The following is a 22,188-nucleotide window of genomic DNA, read 5'->3' on the forward strand; positions in this document are numbered from 1 at the left end:
TGTAACCACATCTAGCTCTAGCGCTAACAAGCAGTCACACCTCGCCCTCCCGTCTCTCTCCATCTCAGCTCATTAGGATCACTAAACAGTCACTTAAGCTCAAAGAGGGAGGGGAATAGGAGGTGGAAGAGGAGGTCTGTACGTAGAGCTGGGGGAGAGAGAGGATAGAGAGAGGGAGGGAGAGAGGGAGAGAGAGGGCATGGCACTGTTTTTATAGGCAAAGCCTTTAGCCATTTTCTCACAGCTGCTTGTTAAACCCCTATGCTAAATTAAATAAAGTGCACTGGTTAAAGATTGCTCACCGTCCGCTGATGTTTAGCAGACACTCTCTGGGCATGGCAGGGTATGAATGCTGACCGCACTGCCATTTCCCCCTTGTGGGTTCAGAGAGGTTATAGTGGTGGATGAGGGCAGCCAAGCCCATACTATCTGTCTCTGCCGATTTCCCTTCCCAACGAACTAGCGACCAGTGCCCACCCACGAGCACCGGCTGTCCAGGTCTCAGAGAGGCTCCGCATTTAGGTTGCCTTTGGTTTGACTCTGGTTCGCATACTGCAAATCAGCAATAGGACAAGAAAACGTTTGGCATACTGAAGCCACTGAGTCACTATGAGAAAGCCAGAACACTCTGACCGCCCCGGTTTTGAGTGCCAATAATGTAACACAACGTCAACGAGAGCAACGCGACCATAAACCTTTGTCAACAGCTGGAGGAAAGAAAAACCCAATAGGTTGTCATATGCTTCCTATAAGAGCAGCTTTTGACATGCTGGACATAGACCAACTTTCTGTAATCTGACAGTTGTAACACCAAATTACACCCTGGTTTTCCTGTGGCGATGGCCTGGCTCCAAGGGGTGGCCGCGCTCTCTACCTCTCTAATTTGCTACAATTGAAAGGAAGCCAGGCGAAGGGCAATTTATTAGAAGCTCATGTTGTATTCTCCCATATTCTTTAATGTTGGAAATGTTTGAGGTCCCCTGTCTCCTGATGCAGTATAAAAAATGTAACATGCCCCTGAACTGGTCTGGGGAACGATGGTGAGAAGGAGACAGGGGTTATAAGGTGGAAAATGTGGAGAAAATGACATAATAGATAGGAGGGTGACTTATGGAGACACTCACTCATATTCAAACTATAAAGAGTAAGCAGCAATCACTCATGTTCATAACCACAGAGCATACCCTGGAGGTGTGAAAATCTGCCAACAATTCCTCACAAATTGTAACAAACTGAACATCGTGGCAACTTCACCATAAATCTACATGAGCGATACCCACAGCCACAGCTATGCCAGGAGTGATAATTGACGCTATGCGTGACCATTTTCCAAACATGCTTCCAGGCCTTAAATCCCTTCATACAGGCAAATAATAGTAAAAGGTTTAGTCTTTTATGAGGGGACTCACTGTGAATTAGTCCAGAAAAATGAGAATTGATGTTACTCCAGGCTATGTTTCTCTTTGACTATCTCTTATATCATCATGATGAGCTATTGCATTAAGATTACATTCACTTTAGGCAGTAGGTTGACTCCAGAGTGTTTAAATCAGTGCAACAGTATAACAAGTGTCAACCCACTGATCAACAATAGCTAAGTAACCACACGTAGGGATTACAACATCGGAAATGCTTTCATGGCAATTGGCAACATTCCTGCTATGCTTTATCATGTAAGAGAGAAGTGCTAAGAGACCAGACAGGAGATATATGGAGTGATGTAGAAGTGATTTGACACCTCAGCTTCCAGACAATATCTATTATTAGAGAAAGCAGAATGGGCAGACATGGAAGAAGGCTTAAGTGGGCGGGGTAAACTGTGAGGTGCTTTTGAATTGGCCAATAATGCCCTACAGTAATTGGCTAGATATTTTGCAGTCTGATATGCGGCAATAGGAAAACATTTTTGTGTTGTGTGTGTGTGTGTGTGTGTGTGTGTGTTTGTGTCTGTGTGTCTGTGTGCCTGTGTGTGTGTGTGTGTGTGTGTGTGTGTGTGTGTGTGTGTGTGTGTGTGTGTGTGTGTGTGTGTGTGTGTGTGTGTGTGTGTGTGTGTGTGCGTGCGTGCGTTTTATTGTTATTTATAATTATTATGGTATTACGGTATACCATGGGTATTTATAAATCCCAAAAGTATGATGTATGATTTTCAGTACCATAAAAAATACAGATACTCATAGAATCATATAAATATTGCCACATATAACTATCTTGAGATTACTTCATCCAAGAATAAAAGCAGTATATTAGCCAGATGATTTTATTCAACTGCCTTCCAGGAACAGCACATCATCTTAGTTCAGCCCACTGACCATGTCATATCCGCCATGAAGTGTCATTGCGTCCTCCAGCAAGCTACTGTATGCTGAATCTATGGAAGAATGGCCCTTATTTCCTATCTACATCTTTATATGGGCCATTAGTATTTAAACCCAGCAAGACAGGTTTAAGTAGGCTAACTGCATGTAAGACACACATCGTTGTAGGCAAGACAATGTCTTACAAAATGACTAATATCACCAGCAGCTAAGCTTTTACATTTTTACACTACATTTACATTTTGTACACAAATACCGAATACCCCAGTGAAATGTCTGTAAAAAATAAAATACTTGTTTTTGTCTTTTCTTTTTTTTTCTCTCGCCTTTTCCTCTTTTTGCCCTCTTTTCTGTACTTTTTAATACCATGTAATTTACTTTCTTGTGAGGGTTGGGAGGGGGGGTTTGTGTTTGTCTTGTGCGTTTGTTTTTTTTCACAGAAAATTAGAAGAGTTCTGTCATTGTTTATCCTCCTGTAAAACGGACTTCTTCAATAAAAATTATGTGAAAATAAAATAAAAATAAAATACACCAAACGTAATATCATAGTTTTTTTCTCTCTCTGATATTGGTATAAGCATCGGTCCCAAAAATCCTGTATCTGCTTTGGGAACCAACGTGTTCCCAGCTTTCTCGATGCAACCCAAGTATTGTTTTATTTTATTTTTATATTTTTCCCCTCATTTTTATTGAAACAGTAGAAAAATAAAGAGGGAGAGGAGACGACGATGGAGAATTCAACCACAGGCCGACTGGGGCATATGTGATTTCAAGGAGGGGTGATCCAACCACAACACTATCCGTGGGTATGGAACACAACCGTAAAAGATTATTTGAGGCATGTGTGCTTTATTTGGACAGGGCTGTATAGAGAGACAGAACAGTGAGGAGGGATTTACACTTTGTCCCAGATCAGATTTGAAGCCAGGGACATTACAGCTATCTCATTAGTGCGTTAACCAGTGGAGCCACCATGGCACCTCAAAACACAACCTCTCTAACCTGACTGTCTGCTTTATGCATGCCTGTCTTCATCACGGCTGTCACAGAGGTTGTCCCCCGCCCCGCCACTATGTGACTGACGTCTCAGCATCCAGCGCTCTGTAACCTAACTCCCAAGCTGTTACAAATCGATGCCACGCTTCACCAATTAAAGCCTCATGAAGAAGGCTGGGGCTGTTATCTTTGATTCATTCCACCCATAAACAACCACTTTTAGATGAGAGACAGAAGGTCAGTGCGGCTCAGTTGCCAGGCCCACTGTCAGAAAGTATAGTCTACGTCTCTGGCCAAGGCTGAGCTGCATGTGGTTGTTACTTTACAACCTTGGAAAACCTCCTGGCTGTTAAGAGAAGCACACTCAGCACACTAATGCCTAATTTATGCTCCCTCGTACGACGGAGTCGCAGAAAATAGCAATCTACAAGCTCGCAACGCATTGCATCTGCAACGTGTTGCAAGCTTGTAGATCTGCTATTTTCTGTGCATGACACTGTCATATGACTAAGTATAAATACGAGCTATTCTCACTCACTCACACACACACACACACACACACACACACACACACACACACACACACACACACACACACACACACACACACACACACACACACACACACACACACACACACACACACACACACACACACACACACACACACACACACACACACTCTATTAGCCATCCCCATTTGGACATGCTGCTAAATGTGCCATGACATTTTTCACTCATATAACAGTGCGGTGGTCTCTCCACACACACAGATACACAGGCATACACCACACACTCTCTGTCTCCCCCTCAAGTCCACTCGCCCAAACCACTCCAGATTACTGCAATGGCAAGGTTTGTAAGCACTCGTTTAAACTGAGGTCTGGCACGGGTCTCTTTGGGGGTTGGACCTCGTCCAAAACACTCCATGGAGGAGAAAAAAGACATGTTTGCCTAATCCCCACTCTCTCCCTGACCAGGACCTCAGAGCACACTGGTCTCATCACTCCACACCGCAGAAATCCATCAACAAGGGAGCCAGCTTAGAATTCTCAACACAGTGACATCTCCCACTGGACAACACCTTTTTTTATATGCAACAACAAAATCTATAAACAACAACAACTCTGACCCAGCTCTGAGGTCAGAGCCCACACTGAATCTAAACCTTAATTTTAATGCATATTGCTCCCATGCATGGGAGCATTACATTAAAGCCCCACCATCTTTATTGCCATATATATTTTAGAATATACTGAAGGTCTGTTAACAAAGTTAAAATGAGCCCAGAAAAATCAGCTGTTTGTATAACCTGAGGTGAGGAGCACCCTGCATGTTGCAGTGAGTGGAGAATAGAGTTGATGTGGCAGTGCCATCTACTGCTCACAGCGATGCCAACAGTATCAACCGGGACAGAAGCTAAACCCTGTCCGACTCGCCAACGTGTCATGAAAGCAGTATACAATACAACCATGGCTGTAGAACTACTGATAATAATCCTTATGAGATTCTTAACTTGTGAGTTTGGTTGATGGTCGCATAATAACCCTTACTCCCCCTATCTTTCCCAAATATAAAACACATTAATTGTTGATAATTGGCCACCCAATGACTTTTGACCACTGCTTGTCCATATGACCGTATTTGGAAGCCTATATTTAGGCTAGTACATATAGTAATAATTTTAAAATTAGATGTCTTACAATTGTAATGCTCGGTCAAACGAAAGCTGACAACTCTCTTTTCTTCACACTAAACGTTTGCTGCCAAGCTAATTCCACACTGTGTTGAAACAGCAGGAATTGATAAGTATTTGAGTGGGTATTAAGTGGTTGGTAAGAGAATCCCCTCGGTGGCCCCGCAGTAAGACGCTCATAATCCCTGCGAGCGTCTGGAGCACTTTAATGACACTAAGAACCAGACAGAAAATCACCCCAAGTGTTAACTTTTTCTCACATTTCTGCCGGCATTAATGATTTACCATGGAAGTGTGCGCTGTACCAAAACTTGTGGCGTCAAGGTCTGAAAGGCAATTAGGGTTTACGAGGGGTCCGAGACCAGCAATTTAGAATAACGATTCACACGTGAGATTGTTTTTAATGACACTTCTGGGCTCCTTTACTGCTGTCCAAAGATTCACAGTCTACTGGCTATTTCACACACCACGCATAACGCGCCACAGAAATATAGCCAATTGTCATGACAATAATTGAATCTAGTCAAATCAGTATAAGGTCCTAATATGACCTGACTGAATGCATGGCATTTGGGATGAATGAAACAATGGGTATTTATATTATATACAGTATATCCATTGTTTCATTCACCCCCAAATACCATGCGTAACTGCCGTGCGTAAAATTTGCAACTGGTCCGTCCAATGAAGATACACCAATTAAGGCAGGGTTTGAATCTCTCTTGGCTTGAGACCCTAAAGAGAAATTTGATGTCTCCCCACGACCCAAACTAGCGAAAATAGCAGATCTACAAGCTCACAACATGCAATGTGTTGTGAGCTTGTAGATCTGCTATTTTCACTACTTAATAAAAGTATTTTCCCCCTCTAGGCTAATTAATGGATTTAACTCATTCAAACTTTTTTTTTCAAAATAATTCCATAAAAAAAGGGAAACCCTTTTTTAATGGAATTCTATTGAAAAAAAAAGTTGGAATTAGTTTTTAACTTGTGAAAATGTATGATTTTTTAAACAGCATTTTGAAAAAATTATAAATGAAAACAAAATCTAGGAGGTAAATAAAGGGGTATTTAGGTACTCGCGACCCATACAAATTGGTCCATGACCCACATATGGGTCCCGACACACTGTTTGGGAAACTCGATTTTAAAAAAAAATTAAGGTTACACTTTAAATAATTACAATTACCTGCGTCAGAATGTTGAATTTCTTCGTGATCCCACTGTGAGTCGCGGAGCGGTTCGTTGCCGGCGTGGGAGCCTCTTCCTCCAGTAAACTGGACTTGATGGAGTTGGCCTTGGATCTTTGGGATGTCCCTGTCCTCAACGTAGCGACGAGAAGCGCCAGAGCACACCACCTACTCCAAGTAAGCACGAACATCCTCGGGAAAAATTAAAAATATATATTTTCTTGAGAGGACCAAAAATGGATTTCCCGCAAATTGAGAAAAAAAAAGATAATTTTAAAAATTGCAAAAGTTAAGCGCAGCAAAAACGAAGGTGCTCACTCAGTTGCGTGCGTTCTTGCTGGGTCCATACGTTACATTCGCCCGGTAATACCAATAAAGGGTTGCCAGTTATTTTCTCTGTATCAGTTAAACCTATGCATACGTGTAGTTGCCATTGACGCAATTGCACTTGATGTAAAATATTTAAATAGAAAAAATGAAAAAAAAAATAAAGACAGCTCAATATGGGGAATTGATGAGTCGCATGAGTTGAATCTGTTAAAATATGCTGATGCTGACAAGGTCAGGGTGAAACTTGACGAGAGGTTTCCAATCGGTCTCTGGCAGTGAGTGAATACTTAGTGCTGCTGCCTGCTATTTTATGATCTCGGATACTTTCTTTTTATAGGAATCTAATGGCTTTGCTTCCTCCGCCCCCATGCATTCACAACTGACAAAGACTGAAACCGATCTGTGCGCGGCGGCAGTGCTGCTGGCGAGCCCCCCTCCCCAGCCCCCCGCCCCGACACCGGCACCAGGAGCTCCGTTGGGAAAAAACTATAAAATTATACACTGTGTATTTTAACTGGCCGCTTGACCTTTTTTCTTTCTTTCTTTCTTTTTTTTTTACTATGATGAGGTTGAGCGCAAGGAAATGAAATGGGGGAAAGAAGCACTCTTAAAGGACCACTTCACCCATTTTCAACCTTTCAATCTTCATATAAATGGTCCCCACTAAAGCTTAACCACTTAAACCCCCATATGGTAACTGGAGTCCCTCAGGGCTCAATACTGGTAAGTGTCTTTTCTGTTTTCTGAAAAGCTTTCTGAAAATAGCCATTGACAAGCTCACAGCTTGATGTGAGCTTGTCGATCTGCTATTTTCAGAGAAAGCTTTCCCCACAATACCAATGCTGGGGTTTAAGTGGGTTTATATAAGATGGCACCATTTCTGTCTACTCACTCTGTGTCTCAGTTCAGAAACCTGCCTACCAGTGAGGTAGGCAGGTTTGGTCATTTCAAACAAGATTTCAACCTTTTCATTTCATATTTTTATGAACCTCTTAAACTCTCTATAGACTTAGTAAACTGGACCTGGTCCTGTGTGCTACTTGTTGGGACGCTTTTTTCTGACTACACCAAAATCTCTTTGCCAAAAATAGGTGATCTACAAGCTCACAATGTGTCGCTTGAGATGCGTTGTGAGCTTGTAGATCGGCTATTTTTGGCTAATGTCCCCCCCCCCCCCAGAATATGGATGCTGGGGTTCAAATGGTTAATGCAAGAGCAATGTCTTCTGTTTATATGCTTTTGCAATAATGTGAAATATAAATACAATAAAAGGTTGAAGTCTTGCCTACCGATGAGCATTAGTGAGGACCAATTCTATGAAGAGTAGGCTACAGGAACGTTTTAGATTGCCTAATAATTGCACATGAATTAATATTTAGTTTATGTAGTTTATTTGTGGAAATCAAAGTTCCAAAAACAAACACAAAATGCAAAGTCTAAAATATCTTACGTGCATTTAAACCAACCTGACAAGATAGTGTGCATCATTGGTTGGATGATAATGTGCCATTTAAATGTTGTTGCCATCTATCTGTATTATAAGGGTGGTGTGTAAACTGAGGGAGGTTTGGACTCCATTTAAGCTGCCATTCCAGAATAACTTAAATAGAAAACAATCTGATAACCATTGTTTTCCTGTGGGAATGACATCCCTCATGACACCAGGAATGCCCATGGTGATACAGTTAGTGATATAAGTAATATAGAGGCTGCATTGTGTTTTGATGCATAGAGCCCACCGCATCAGGATAAGTTATGTTCTTGTTGGTTAGATAGCACATTATGGGCACAATAAAATGTCTTTCAACAGCAGGTATATGCAGGTATAGCCTGTGATTTTGTGAAGACATACTAAAAACATACACGATGCTTGAATCCTCCTAAACAAAGGCTATCATTTATGCATCTCTTATTTTAAACAGACATATGACAGGTTGGTTATTTTACAGCCTATACCATGCACCGTTGTAAAATGTGCAAAAGGCCATATTTCGGGGAAAAAACATATTTCGAAAAAAAAGAAGATGAGCATCTCTATTTTCAAATAATTAAACGAAAGCAAAGATCATTACGTATTACAATTGATAGCATAAGGGGCGATCCGATTGGTTAGGGTGCATATCCCACATGCCTGAAAGGGTTCATTCCCGGGCGGCCAGACCATTTGCTGCATGTCATTCCCCTGCTCTTTCTCTGTGTTTCCTGTCAATAGAAAATTGACAAGGGCTCAAAGGCTCAGAAAAAGGCCCCCAAAATAACTTAAAAACAGACAGAAAAATAATGAATGAATCGTCTTCAGACTTTTGTCCACAAAAAGTTTACATTTGAAAGTCTGACTGATACGTTTCAGGTAGTAAAAGCAAAATAAAAAACATTGTAAAGTTTTGAAATTAATTTATTGTTGAACTTGGATATTGGCATAAGTCCCAAATATCCATTAGTAACCTTTTTTTTCAACAAATCAAAATAAATGATCTGTGATGGCTTGTCTATCTTGGCGTGTCTATCTTCTCATGAGATGGAAAATATGATGCACTGATCAAAACCACAACGCATGTAAATCAAGCACAAAAGCAGCCCTTATCAACATAGAAGCATGCAGCCAGCCACCAAAACCAGTGTTCCCACAATGTCTCTATGACTCCCCTGCTAGTAATGCCTTTTAGTCTTCTACTCACAAGCTGCTGGAACCATCTATTCACAGGCTGGAAGCCTGGCCTGGGCAAGGGTGAAACCACGATACCGGTAAAGGCTTCTGACCTCAAAAGCTATCCATCACAGGCTCCAATTCAAAGTGTCAAGCTCTTTTGTCGGAGACAATGAACAACCAACTAAACTGGGGAATGGGAGGAAGTGCCGGACTTGTTTGATGTAACCGTAGATGCTTTAGAGGGCGATACTATTTTAGACACCTTTGTCACCTGAGCACACAGCGATTTACTGTCAAATGCTGGGATAATCAGGTGTTTTACTGTCTGTTAAAGGAATTGTAAAAAGAGAGAAAACATCTGCTGTTTCATCTCCACATTAAGTTTCCATCCTCGTGCTAATTTGTTGAGCACTTTCGAGATACCTACTATGTATGATGTCATACAAATACATGTTTACACTATATTAATCATTAAATCATCTTCCTGAACATAATGTGTTATCTATACTGAACAATACCTTCAGATTTTGAAGAAAAAGATAACAGACAGGTACAAGTGTAGAGAGAGGTCTTATATGTGACACAGCAGGCCAGTTTTCAGCCCATGACCATCCATTACTAAACTGGAAATGTACCTACAAGATAAGCACACAGGTCTGAGCTATGAGGAGAGCATGAGAGTGGTTATGGTCTTTCAATCATATCCATCATCATCAAATCTGTTGCCATGACACCATGGCATGTCACTACTTGATGTTTTCAGGAACACCTTTTTTACATGACTAACTCCTATGGGGTGAGCCATCTAGAAGAGGGTCCGTTTGTCTGTCTGTGTGCTTCCGAAATGTCTTGTACATGCTGTCAGACTGTAGGCCAAGGAACATTTGTCACATATGTTTTATACCTTTTGAAACATTTAGAAAACATTTTGAGAAAACTTTAAACTTATACTGGAAGTCAATAGAGAGGAAAATAACTCCATATCTGGAAGTCAATGTACGGTGAAAAAACGAATCAAAAAATGTCCTTTCACAAATTAGTAAAGCTATTTCTTATCTTTATATATAGTATATATACAGTAAATACAATGTAAAAATGAATGTAACATTGTTTTTATTCATTTGAAACTATTAGGCTACACATATTCAAATAACCTAAACTGAAATAAAGTGCACATTAGACTGTTACAGTATGTCAGATAAAAATCAGAAACACTTCTAATGACACATGGTTGAGTGTCAGGAGGCATGCTGATTGAATATCATTCCTGTGGTGCTGAGGACTTGGGAGTGGTCCTGACGAACCACAGCACATGAGACATGGGTGGGACATCCTATAGTGGTTAGGATGACCACCTCATAACCGGAAGGATGCAGGCTCAAATCCCAGAAACAACCACATGTGCTATCAAGGTGCTGTGTGAACAAGACACAAGCATAGAGGTCAGAGTATTAGCAAAACACCTACACTGTCCCATATACTTCGTTGTACGACAAATAGTGAAGACAGACGACTTTAAAGTTCACAACGCATGCAACACGTTGTGAGCTTGTAGATCAGCTAAATCTGATGACATAATGACCTGCGATATGCCCATATATGCAGATCTCTGTATCTGTCAGTCCTTGTCCCTTGCCCATACGCCCTTTTGTGCCATTTATATGGAGCTGATTTGTTAGCGCCTGATGCCATGAGGACACATTGAGGTCCACGTTGCTGCATTGGGAACTCCTTACATTGTTATGACTGAGTCACAGTGACATGAGCGTGATGATATGGTCCCCCGGCCGGCCGGTCCTCCCATTAGCAAATTTTACCAAATCTCTGCTGCCAATCTACAAGCTCATCTGCTAATTTAAGCAAATGTTCCCCCCAGAAATTAGAATAGGGATGCTGGGGTTCATGGTTAATGTACAATAAGACCATGGGATGTGTAACACCCTTTGAAGTTTAAGTATGTACCTGCCACTCTTATCCAGGGTGGATTACAGGGGCAGGTACAGCATGGGTTCATTGACGGTTCACCTGCTGATGAACACGTTGGCTCAAAACCTTTTGATTATGGCACAATAATAATGATATTATCTCAAAGTTATATAGCTCTTTTCTAAGTACCCAAAGTCACTTCACATAAAAGAAACGGAAGGAACCGACTTAGAAAAAAAAAATAATAATAAAAAGATTTATAAGACTAAAATCTAAATCAAAGAGGGGAGAGACTACCTTTTCACTTTTACCACGTGGAAAACATTGTGCTATGTACACAGTATAATACTCTGTGTTCATTTAATTCAGTGGGGTCCATTTTTACAATCTTGGATTTAAAATACACTGTCAAGAAATAATATCTATTGTCTTCATGTCTTCTTCTGTGTGGCCTGCAAAGCCAAGACAAAGAACTGTAATTGTGCGAATGGAAACATAGAAATTACTACTCCTGTCCAGTTCCAGATGCTTTTGGTACTGAAGGATTTAGTGGCATTCAATTGTATTATTTTTGGTTGATTTTATGACATATAAATCCCTGTTATGCCATTTGACACTGATAACACACAAAAAGTGTTTACCTCTGCTCTGTTGGCCTTTGCAGGGGCAGATCTGTTACTGCATCCAGTGTTACAGATGATGTGAGTATGCCGATGTGGCGCTTTGGAAAACAGACTGGCCCAGGATCTTGCAGTAGGAGGCTGAAATACTGTACAACACGTAGTGTCCAAAAAATGTGATCTCAATTTAGCCACAAAAAAAGAAGTGGAGGAAACAGTTTTGGGAGCACTTCACAGCATGGCTTGACAGGAACACACTGAAGGAACACCTGGGCTAAGATCTACAATATGCTGTTGTTATTATTTTCTTGGCTACATTCAGCATGGCCAGAACCCTCTCTGGAAATAAGCCGTGCTCTGATATGCCTCTGATAAGCCAGCCTTTATGGAGTAATAACATTCTGACCGGTATCATGCCAGGATTCCTCTTTGACAACACAAATGCTTTTGAGTGTTATGAGAAATCTGCCAATCCAAACCATCTGTAAAACAATATCTGCGAGAAATCAATATCAATTCAACTGACAATGGAGACAGCAAGGGCCTCGTTGATTTGCAATGTGTTTCTAAAAAGTAAGATGATTAAAGTCCTAATCATAGATGATATGCTCTCCTGAGCCAGCTTGGATAGCCCAGGTAGCACTTTTAGGTGACTCATAACTGGGAAATGTCCAGTGTGGAGGATCTGGTCATGTGAAAGCTAGCAGAGCCAGTACAGTGACCTTGGTGGTCATCTGCTCGGTGCCAAAGACTCACTCTTAACGCTAACTGACAGGGACAACTTCTTTTTACATACTTTCCATAGGATTATTTTCTCTGATTTTTGTCTTCTGAGCTCGTATAATGTAAGACACAAAAAGTACACGTGAATAACTCTAAAGCTGAATCCAAATGATCCAAATGAAGAAGTACATTTCATGGATTTTGGTAATGCTCTCATCTGAAGAAATGACATCTCATTATCATGAGATAAGCTTCAATTCCTATGAGCACCCCAAAATAGCCAATAGTTCAGGTTAAAAAAGGTCACAGCATTGTAACAATTGTACAATATTTCTGCAATCCTAGAATACATAATTCATAATTTGGACATACAATGAGGAGCACTGATAGTATATGGTTCTATGCCGTTTATAAGCACTAATAATAAATGTGATAAGCCAGTTGGGAATATTTTGTACTGGTTTTACCTGTTGACATGTAGTACTCATTGTACCCACTGAGAGTACATAGTGCAGTACCCACTAACATACTGTACGACCGATAAATATAGAGATACAGGGATCCCTGATGTCTTCAAAAACTGCTGAAGTTGTGTTGATGACGTACATGGCATAAATGGGAGACAGACAGACCCGCAGACAGATACAGGGGCGGCAGTGGCTCAGGAGGTAGAGCGGCCCCATGGGAAACGTAAGGTTCACTGTTCTGTATAGTGTGTATACAGTTGGTATACAGTAAGGCTCTATGCACCATTTACCATTTACAGACATTTCACGCTTTGCTCTGGTATAGAAGGGAGTTATATTGTGCACGCTACCACTAGAATGACGCAGACACACACACACGCACACGCACACACACACACACACACACACACACACACACACACACACACACACACACACACACACACACAGCAAGATTTCTGAAATTTACAGATAGATATAGGAAAGAAGGTTTTATTGCAATTGGGTAGTCGTATAAGATATGCTGGTGGTGGTGGTGGTGGTGGGGGGGAGTATATCTGCCCCTTAACCCACCGAGGTTTGAGTCTGCCTGCTATGTTTATCCTTGTTTATATTTGTTTTTCTTTATGATCAAATGGTCAAAATATAAGCACACAGAGCTCATAAGATGTGATTTCTGGGGTATTGCTTAATTTAATAATGAGAATTATTAGTATGTTACTCCACAGACTACAGACCACACATTCGAACATTCCCTGAGGTAAGACCCTTGCTCCACCCTAATAAAGTGACATGATGCCTTTTGTATCACCGCTGAGAAGTCTGCGCCGCAACGTCAACTTTAAAAGTCTGGTAACTGGGGGGGGGGGGAGTGCATTTGGGAACCTTTGATGTCACTCACGACAGTGTGAACCTTCTCACCGTGGCACGCTGCAGTGAAAACTGGTTCTTATTAGGATCATACAGGCCCAGGATTGACTACGTTTCACCCACCACGTCGAACACCCGAAGCCCCACTCACACTCCAACACATCAGTCAGTCAGCCAGTCAGTCAGTCAGCCCACCCTGACTCTTGTCTTTGATTCAAGGCTGTTCAGACACGGGGGTGGCGTGTGTGTGTGTGTGTGTGTGTGTGTGTGTGTGTGTGTGTGTGTGTGCGCGCGCGCGCGCGCGCGCGTGAATGGCAGAGGGAGGGGGATATTTATGTTGTGTGCAGAATACAGAACTACCCACCAGCTGAGAACCAATCCAGCACAACGTGTGTAAATCATACATCGTCGCCGGTGCGGTCGAACTCTCTCTCTGTGAGTGAAACACTCGCTCGTTCACTCTCTGACTTTGATGTGAGTCACACAGTTCAGTGCAGATGGGAGACACCCGCACGAGACGATAAACAAATGATCCAAGAGTCTGTCTCTCTTTCTCCCTCTCTCTCTCTTTAAGTAGATCTGTACCTCTGTGGGTCCTGCAGATGTGAGCAGGCAGGATGTGTGTGTGTGTGTGTGTGTGTGTGTGTGTGTGTGTGTGTGTGTGTGTGTGTGTGTGTGTGCGCGCGCGCGCGTTATGGTGTGGGTCATTCAGGTTCCGGTCTGATTCCCGAAAATGAAGCAATTGGAGATCCCTGGATTAATCTTGGAGAGTATTTGTTATGGTTGTGAATTTACTTGCAGGTGATCTTGTCTATTACTGGAATTTCTCAACATGAGGTCGCTAATGATGGTCTGTCTGGAAACGCATTTCCATTGAAATCTGGTTGTTTTATTAACAAGAGTTTGTTTTCTGTGTGAATCATTCTTACATTTTTTCCATAAAGCCTAGATAAGAACCCATACTTTGTATCGATGTTCCGGGTGGGTATTTTAGACACTTGTCTTTCAACTCTTTCCAAGATGCAAAACAATAAGTAACTTACAGTATAATGGCATATTTATACTCCGTACAAAAGTACAGAATGAAAAAACAAAACAAAAAAAAAACATTCGTGAGTCATTGATATTGGCAACACGATCAGGGGAAAGTGTTGAACTTGTCTGGCAAACACAGTAAGAGTGGGCAGATGCAGCCAGTAACAGAAGAAACACTGGATCAAAAGACATCTTGTTCGTACTTGACTATAATCACTGACACCGAAAAAGACACAACAGTACATTGTGCATTTGGACGGAGAACCAACACTTCACACTACATCTGTCACCTCCCAGTACTTCTTGGTTCCCGTCCTTGAAGGGTTGGCACCAACACCCTTCATCCCACACAGGCCCCTTCCACCTTCAAAGGCTGTATAAATGGCTTCATATGCCCTTTTAACGCCCCAGTTACAGCTTTATGTACTAAATGCTGTAATATTACATTAGAATCAAGAATTCGTTCTTGTGACATTTATTATTTCAGGGTGAAAAAAAGTGTCAGAGAGTGTCTGTCATCACCTTGGTACATATGCTGTAAAATAAGGCAACCTACACTGTGAAGTGTTCATTTAACTCTGAGAGTGTACAAATAGACCTGTGCATTTGTACACTCTCAGAGTTAAATGAACACGATTTTACTCAGGATAGAACAAATATATATATATATACTGTATAGCTGGGCTGTCAACACCACCCGCTGTCGGTCGTTCTGTTATATATATGTTCGCTGGCGGTGCAGTTCCCATACCAGGCCGTGAAACAGCCTGTCAGGTGGAGCCTGCGGATGTGGGGATCCGCTAAGAACTTCTTCAAATGACGGATCCAGTAGAGCCGCTGTTGAGACGTTTTCACTACGTGAGTGGTGTGTGTGGCCCACTTGAGGTCCTCATTGATGTGTACACAGGGAAATGTGAACTCTTGAACCCTGTCCACAGCAACGCCATCAATGAAGATAGGTGTGTGGTCTCTCCTCTGCCTCCTCCAGTCCATGATCAGCTTCTTGGTTTCGCGTTTAGCGCAGGTGCTCTAATGATGACAATCGGATGACAATGTCGATCCAGCAGTTTGGTCCCAAACACAATATTTCAAAAATACTGACTGAATCGCTATGGAATTTGCTGTGAACCCTGCTGATTTTAGATAGACCTTTATTGATTCCTGTGGGGAAATTCTGGTGTCTTGGCAGCAGTGCAGTAGGCATGAAGCACAGGATAGATGCAGGTAAGCATAGAGAGATAGCATAGAGGTGATTCTATAGCCATTCCTCTAGCGCCACCCCAAAATGTCCACTTACAAACAAATATCTTTCCATCCAATACTACTACTTAAGAGCCCCTTAACAAGGGGCTGAATTGCCATGTATTTGTTGTGCACGTTCATGCTCCCCAGAGGATGAATCCTGGCAGGCTGAATCCTATCAGGCCTATGTATTACTCTTTGTACAGTCATGAACCCATTTATTGATTCCACCATGCAGTTTCCACCAGCACTGGTTATGTAGCAAGGAATATTTGATTCTATTCTATTTTACATGTATTTAAGGATTCAATAAGGATACTAATGTAATCTAATCCCATTATCATTGACGTGTAAAATGTAAGTGGCAAAATATTTTGCCACTGCAAAGTGAACGACGCGTCACGCTAGACGTTCGGGCCGCGTAGCGGCCCGAACTTCTAGTACAGTACATGAGTAAAATGTAAGTGGCAAAATATTTTTGCCAAATGTAGAGTAGGGAGTCCCTAGAAGTTTTCTCTCCTGTGTGTTTACAATGGCCATGCCCCAGTTCTGCCAAAGCCACTTAATAGCTTCAACCCTGAAATCAAACAATTGGTTGTTCCAGCCCTGCGTGGCTGTACCCAGACATACATCCACGTCCTGTTGCTCTGATTTGCCTCGTTAGCAAAACTACTTTAATCACAAGTCCACCACTAGTTTCACAACTTCCGACTCCAACTCTCAGCATTCCAGGAAGTTTAACTGCAGGAATTCTTTAAAAGAAAGGGGAGAAAGAGAGATAGACGTAGTGGAGGAGGGAGGGGAGGCTTTGTTTAAAGAGAACATGTTGCTAGACAGATAATTGTCCCTATCCACTCATTTCCCAAGAAGATGGATTAGGCCATTTCCGATGAGTCGGGACTTCAGTGAGAACATGAATGCGGCCTGTTAGTCCGCCTTTAACAGACTCAGATTATTTAATTGATAACAGTGACCCCTATTTGGGCAGTGTGGCGACCACATGAAAGCACTGCAGCAGGGTTCTGGTAATCAAGTGGCCCACAAGGGCCATCCCTGACTCAAACTGAATGCAATGATGGGCCGTCGCCTTCAGGCTGTGGGAAGAAAGGGAGGACGCACAGAGGCACAGTGTCACTGATGCCCGTGTTATTTGAAGTCAGTGCTCTTTTTTGTTCCTTAAAGATGCTGCTGCTGCTGTCACCCCGAAGGTTCACTACAGAGACATACAGTCATTGGTGTTCCTGTGCTATCTGAAGGCAGAGGTTTTTGTCCCTTGAAGAGGCTGCGTCTGTCAGTCCTCTGAAGTTTCACTGTGGGCAATTGATATGGGAGAAAAAGTCGACTTTGGTAGCAGCAACATTCCTTGTTCATGGCTCATGGCTGAATGCAGGAACAACAACAGTTCTAAAGGAAGCACTGTAGAGCAGGTATCAAACTGATGTTTCACTGTGATCACTACACAGATGCACTGTCATGATCTTCCATTCCACGACGATCAGGAAGTGAGTGAACTCAGTAATTTCACAGTCACACACTACAGCTACTCACGATAGGGTAAGTGTTACGCTTAAACCTTACAAAGATGAATGCCAAACGACACACAGAATACCATGCATACTTTTCTGCTGATGATGATGCTGAGTAGTTGTTCATCATTCCAATGCGGCCACGAGCAATGCAATATGTCATGGGAGGAGAGGAGAGGGCTGGGGTGGGAGCCTGGGAGAAAGACGTTAAATATAGTTGTCTACTCAGAGGCTGACATATTTGAACAGAACATTTAAGCCTGGTGTTTCTGAGAAGCATGAACCATGAATAAGAGGCACCAGGTATAAATTCCAACAGCGAGCAGCAACAATTCAAGCAGGGCTAGAGTTTGGCCGCTTGTGGCTAGACTCCTCAAATAAGATTTATGACGTGCTTGACCAGTACAGGCTATAAATACCATGTTCTCACGATGAAATGTGATTTCTGAAATATTCCACTGAATCAATATGGTCAACCGACAAAAATTAGATAATGCCGTCTGTGGGATCTTTAATGGCATACTTAGAGCTCAGTGGTGCGTGGACAGGCACAGATAAATGTAAGCTTAATTCTTGTTGCGGTGATGGCTGCGTGGAGTGTTGATTGACTTTGACAGTAATGGCATTTTAATTGGAGCCAGGCCTATGCATATGAGAGCAATGGTATAGATGCTATGCCTGGATTATGTACTGTATATGTGCTCAGCAGTTTTCTGTAAAAAATGCTGATTTAAAATGTCTGCAACAATTACTGCAGCATACTTTTTTTTTACTGTGTATAAAGTGCAGGCTATTCACTCTAAGGGCAGAAATGTGTTTTTTGAGGTTTGTAGGTAGGTAACATAATCATATGCTGTTAAAGCTGTCAGTAAACAAAAGACTTAATGTGAGTTAGGCATACTTTAGGTTTTATTGTGTTTCACTGAAAAGAGTTCTGTGTTGTAGGGATGCCATAAAAATACAAAATATACTGGAGTGGAAAGTAACTGTAGTTTTTTGTAGTTTTATTTTGAGGTATTTTGTACTCCAAGGCTTTACATTTTAGGATACTTGATTATTTTACTCCAATACATTTCCACATAAATATTATTTCTTTATTCCATTGCCTTTACTGAACACCTGCAGTTTTTATTTATCACACGTACATTTATAGAAAATAGGCATATAGACCAATTATTTGTTTACTAACATTGAGCCTGGACGCACAGGTGATTGTTTCACGCAATCAATTCCCAACCTGTTTCGGGGTGCACTGGTTTCAGCACACCCCAACCCCCTCTTGTGTGTGTTGGCTAGTGAGACGCGTCCTAACGAGACCTGATATAATGGGTTTCGTTGCGCGCATACTGGCTGCACGCAGCCAGTATGACGTCGTATGTTAAGGGGTCTATTGTGTGTGTCCCTAGACACACACAATATGCAATACACACACGCGCACACACATAATATACCTGTGTGTGTGTGTGTGTGTGTGTGTGTGTGTGTGTGTGTGTGTGTGTGTGTGTGTGTGTGTGTGTGTGTGTGTGTAGGCTACATGGTTTGTTTTGCATATTGGACATGGATGGATTGCTGAGTGGGTAGAGAGGCTGCATGTCAGATAATCACAAGGTCGTCCCCGGTCTGCCCAATCCATGAGTTGAAGTGTCCCTTGAGCAAGGCACTTCCTAACTGCTCCCTGGGTGCCGTACTAATGGCACGTTCCCACTGCTCTTTAGGTTGGGTAAAATGCAATGGACACATTTCTCATATATATGTGCAAATATACAGTGAGTTACACACCCAAAACAAATAAAGGGGACAACATTATTATTCTTATATGTAGTCCCCCAGACAAGACTCGGCCGAAACAACTCTGCCAATCAAGCTTAGCTCTATCGACACGGTAGGTTGTGCGTCGGTTTGCCGAGTGGGAGACTGGGGTTCGATTCTCGCTCTGTGCGAATCACTACATCTGGTGTAGTCGGCAGGACATGGAGGAGGTTCTCGCATGAAGGACGTGCGTCGTTGTGAGCGGTGCAAAGACGCGCTCCCAAAAACGGGGGTAGATGTAGTGCCCCAGACAAGACCCGGCCACAAAAATTCTGTCCATCGAGCTTAGCTTTGTTGCCATGGTAGGTTTTACTGTACGGCGGTTTACCGTGAGGGAGACTGGGGTTCGATTCCTGGTTGGTGCAAATCACTACATACAGTTTACATTTGTATCTTAATCTAACCTCAACAGTGTATTCATCAATGGCAAATGTATATTTACTCCAGATGAATAATCTTCCTGAAAGCATCTACCCAAGTAAATAAGCAGCACGCCTGATCATTGAATGGATTTAGAGGATGAGCGTCATACAATCAATGAGTCTGTGTGCCGTTTGGGGGCCTCTTCACATCATTCCTTGCTGTTCCTGGCTTCAATCTGAATTGAGCTAGGCCTCGTCTTAAGGTAGCTCTTTGTTGTTTTCCACAACCAGCTGCGGTGACATCACCTCTTATGTGATCACTCACTATCAATGTTACCGTGTGGCGTGGGATTGAATGACGGCCACACAATGCACCATTGTCCCCAGACCTGTGATGTCTGCAGACAGGAGAGTCACAGAGCCGGGCCCCTATACTGATTTCAAGTGTCGGTTTCTATCATGGTAATCCCTCTTCTTAGATCTTTTTATTCCTGCACATTTGTGACCACTTAGTGTGTCTTTAGAACCATATGCATATGCAATCCCGGGGCATTATCTGACAGATTCTCTCCTTCTCCAAAAATAAATGACTTAGAAGACTAAGTTAATACATACAGTTCCAATAAAGCCAGAATTAATTGCGACAACACTACTACTAGAACTACTTATTAAAAGTGCTTCACACAAGCAAGTGTCATAACAACGTAAAATACGTTTTTAAAAAATGGGGGAAAAAGATATTGGGAAATGTCATAAAATAGCTGAAATAAAATGGTCTGTACAGAGGGATTTTAGGTAGGTCATTCCAATTTCCAAATATGATGGTAAAGTTCAAATACAACAATTCAAGTTACAGCTGGGGACTTTTATCCTCTATAATCCAGAGCCTACTGGAATTAAGTTGTCATTCATTCAATCACTGTTTTGAGGCCAGAAGCATTTCTTACAAGGCAGAAACAACGGTGCGGCAGTTAAGACAGAGCTGACAGTTGGGTTGCGGGTCAGCCTTATTCTAGCAGTGTTGACATGGCACGGAGGTGAAAATTGATTCCAGAGGAGCCCTCAGGGTGTCAGGGGAGAAATTGTGGACGCATTTCAAATCAATATCCTCCTCTCCCATCATTCACCACATCACCACAAGCATCCATGAATACCTCAGCTTTTTTTATTATTCTTTTTTAAATTTCATGTGTTCCAGTCCAGTTCAGTCATGGGTCACTGAGGTATGTCGGTCAGGGTCAGAATAGTTCTGGTTTGGAAAAGTGAGAGGATATTCTTCAAGATGGATTCCACTCTGGACATCCGGGCAGCCTGGTCAGAACGGACGGTGCTGGCTGGGAGCTATGAGCAAGCATTCAGTCAACACCAACTGACTAACGACCCCTCAGCCACAGAGGAAGTGCAATTTCACACGAGATCACGGCCGCAGAATATCGCTGTGATCTCTGACACGCATGCATGGTTGCTCAAGAAACACCAGGGCCAGGAAGAATCACTGACTAGCCACACAACACATGCTATGTACACAAGTCTGGGAAAGAAAAATTTGAGCATCTGTCACTAAAGCTGAGGACAGACGGAAGGCAGATGCAGCAATGAACAGCATATTTGGAGAGCAGGTTCACAAAGATTGTGAATGGAAGATTTAAAAAAAAACTTTTATCCTGTATTTTTCTCCAATATTATCTCACTAGGCTTATCTGACTGTATCAAATATGAAAAAGATCCAAATAAGCAGAACCGGATATAGTGGAAGTGTTCCCTCCACTGTGAAAAAAAAAAGAAAGAAATATTCAGAAAAGCGTGTTGGGGTGTTTTTTATTAGTGTAGTCCATCCTGGGCCTTGGAGCTTTTATTGGCGGGATATGAATGATCCAGGCGGCTCTAGTTGACTTTGACCCAGAGCTTGCTTTGTCTTTTTCACACAAAAAAGCCAACTTTAAAAGAGTGAACTTGCAGCAGAGATGAAGCACATTGCCTGCAGTATGTTTCCAATTTCTCCCACGGCAAAGGGCTAAACTGAAGCAATTTGTATAGGCTAACAGAGATAAGCGAAACCTGGTGACCCTTTTTAAGGACCATCTTTCAAGAAAAAGCTTCCTTTCATGTGTCCTCTCTCAATTACTGTACACTAAGCACCAGAAGACATTTCCGGGGGACAATGAGGAAACTAAGGGACAGCAGCCATTTATTTCTAAGACATCCATTCAATTAGCTGAGGGCTTATCTTGGCAGTGAGTGACCTCATCAGCCAGAAATCTGGAAGCTTTATGACCATGTGGTGAGGTACACACCCTCTCCACATACAATGTGTAATCACTAGCTCCTTTGTACCGGAGTGACCAGTGCTGCTCTGAAGATGATACACATGTTGCATCCTTTTCCTCAACTTGACACTTGTCATTTATCCTTACAGCATTCAGCCATGTTT

General features: G+C 42.2%; 1 protein-coding gene across 2 annotated transcripts in view; it reads right to left on the reverse strand.

The window, feature by feature from the left end:
• The window catches only part of dkk2 (dickkopf WNT signaling pathway inhibitor 2), a 413,162-nt gene extending 406,361 nt beyond the window's left edge, over window positions 1–6,801 (reverse strand). For both annotated transcript variants that reach the window (XR_014602243.1, XM_084078203.1), the window contains exon 1: window positions 6,197–6,801. Coding sequence is in view for 1 of the 2 variants with exons in the window: in XM_084078203.1 (XP_083934329.1) it covers window positions 6,197–6,388 (192 nt within the window). In the remaining variant the exon portion in view is untranslated. The remainder of the gene's footprint in view (window positions 1–6,196) is intronic.
• Between the last annotated feature and the right edge of the window lie 15,387 nt (window positions 6,802–22,188).

Source organism: Gymnoscopelus microlampas, assembly GCF_963454915.1.
Source record: "Gymnoscopelus microlampas genome assembly, chromosome: 2".
NCBI classification, from domain to species: Eukaryota; Metazoa; Chordata; class Actinopteri; order Myctophiformes; family Myctophidae; genus Gymnoscopelus; species Gymnoscopelus microlampas.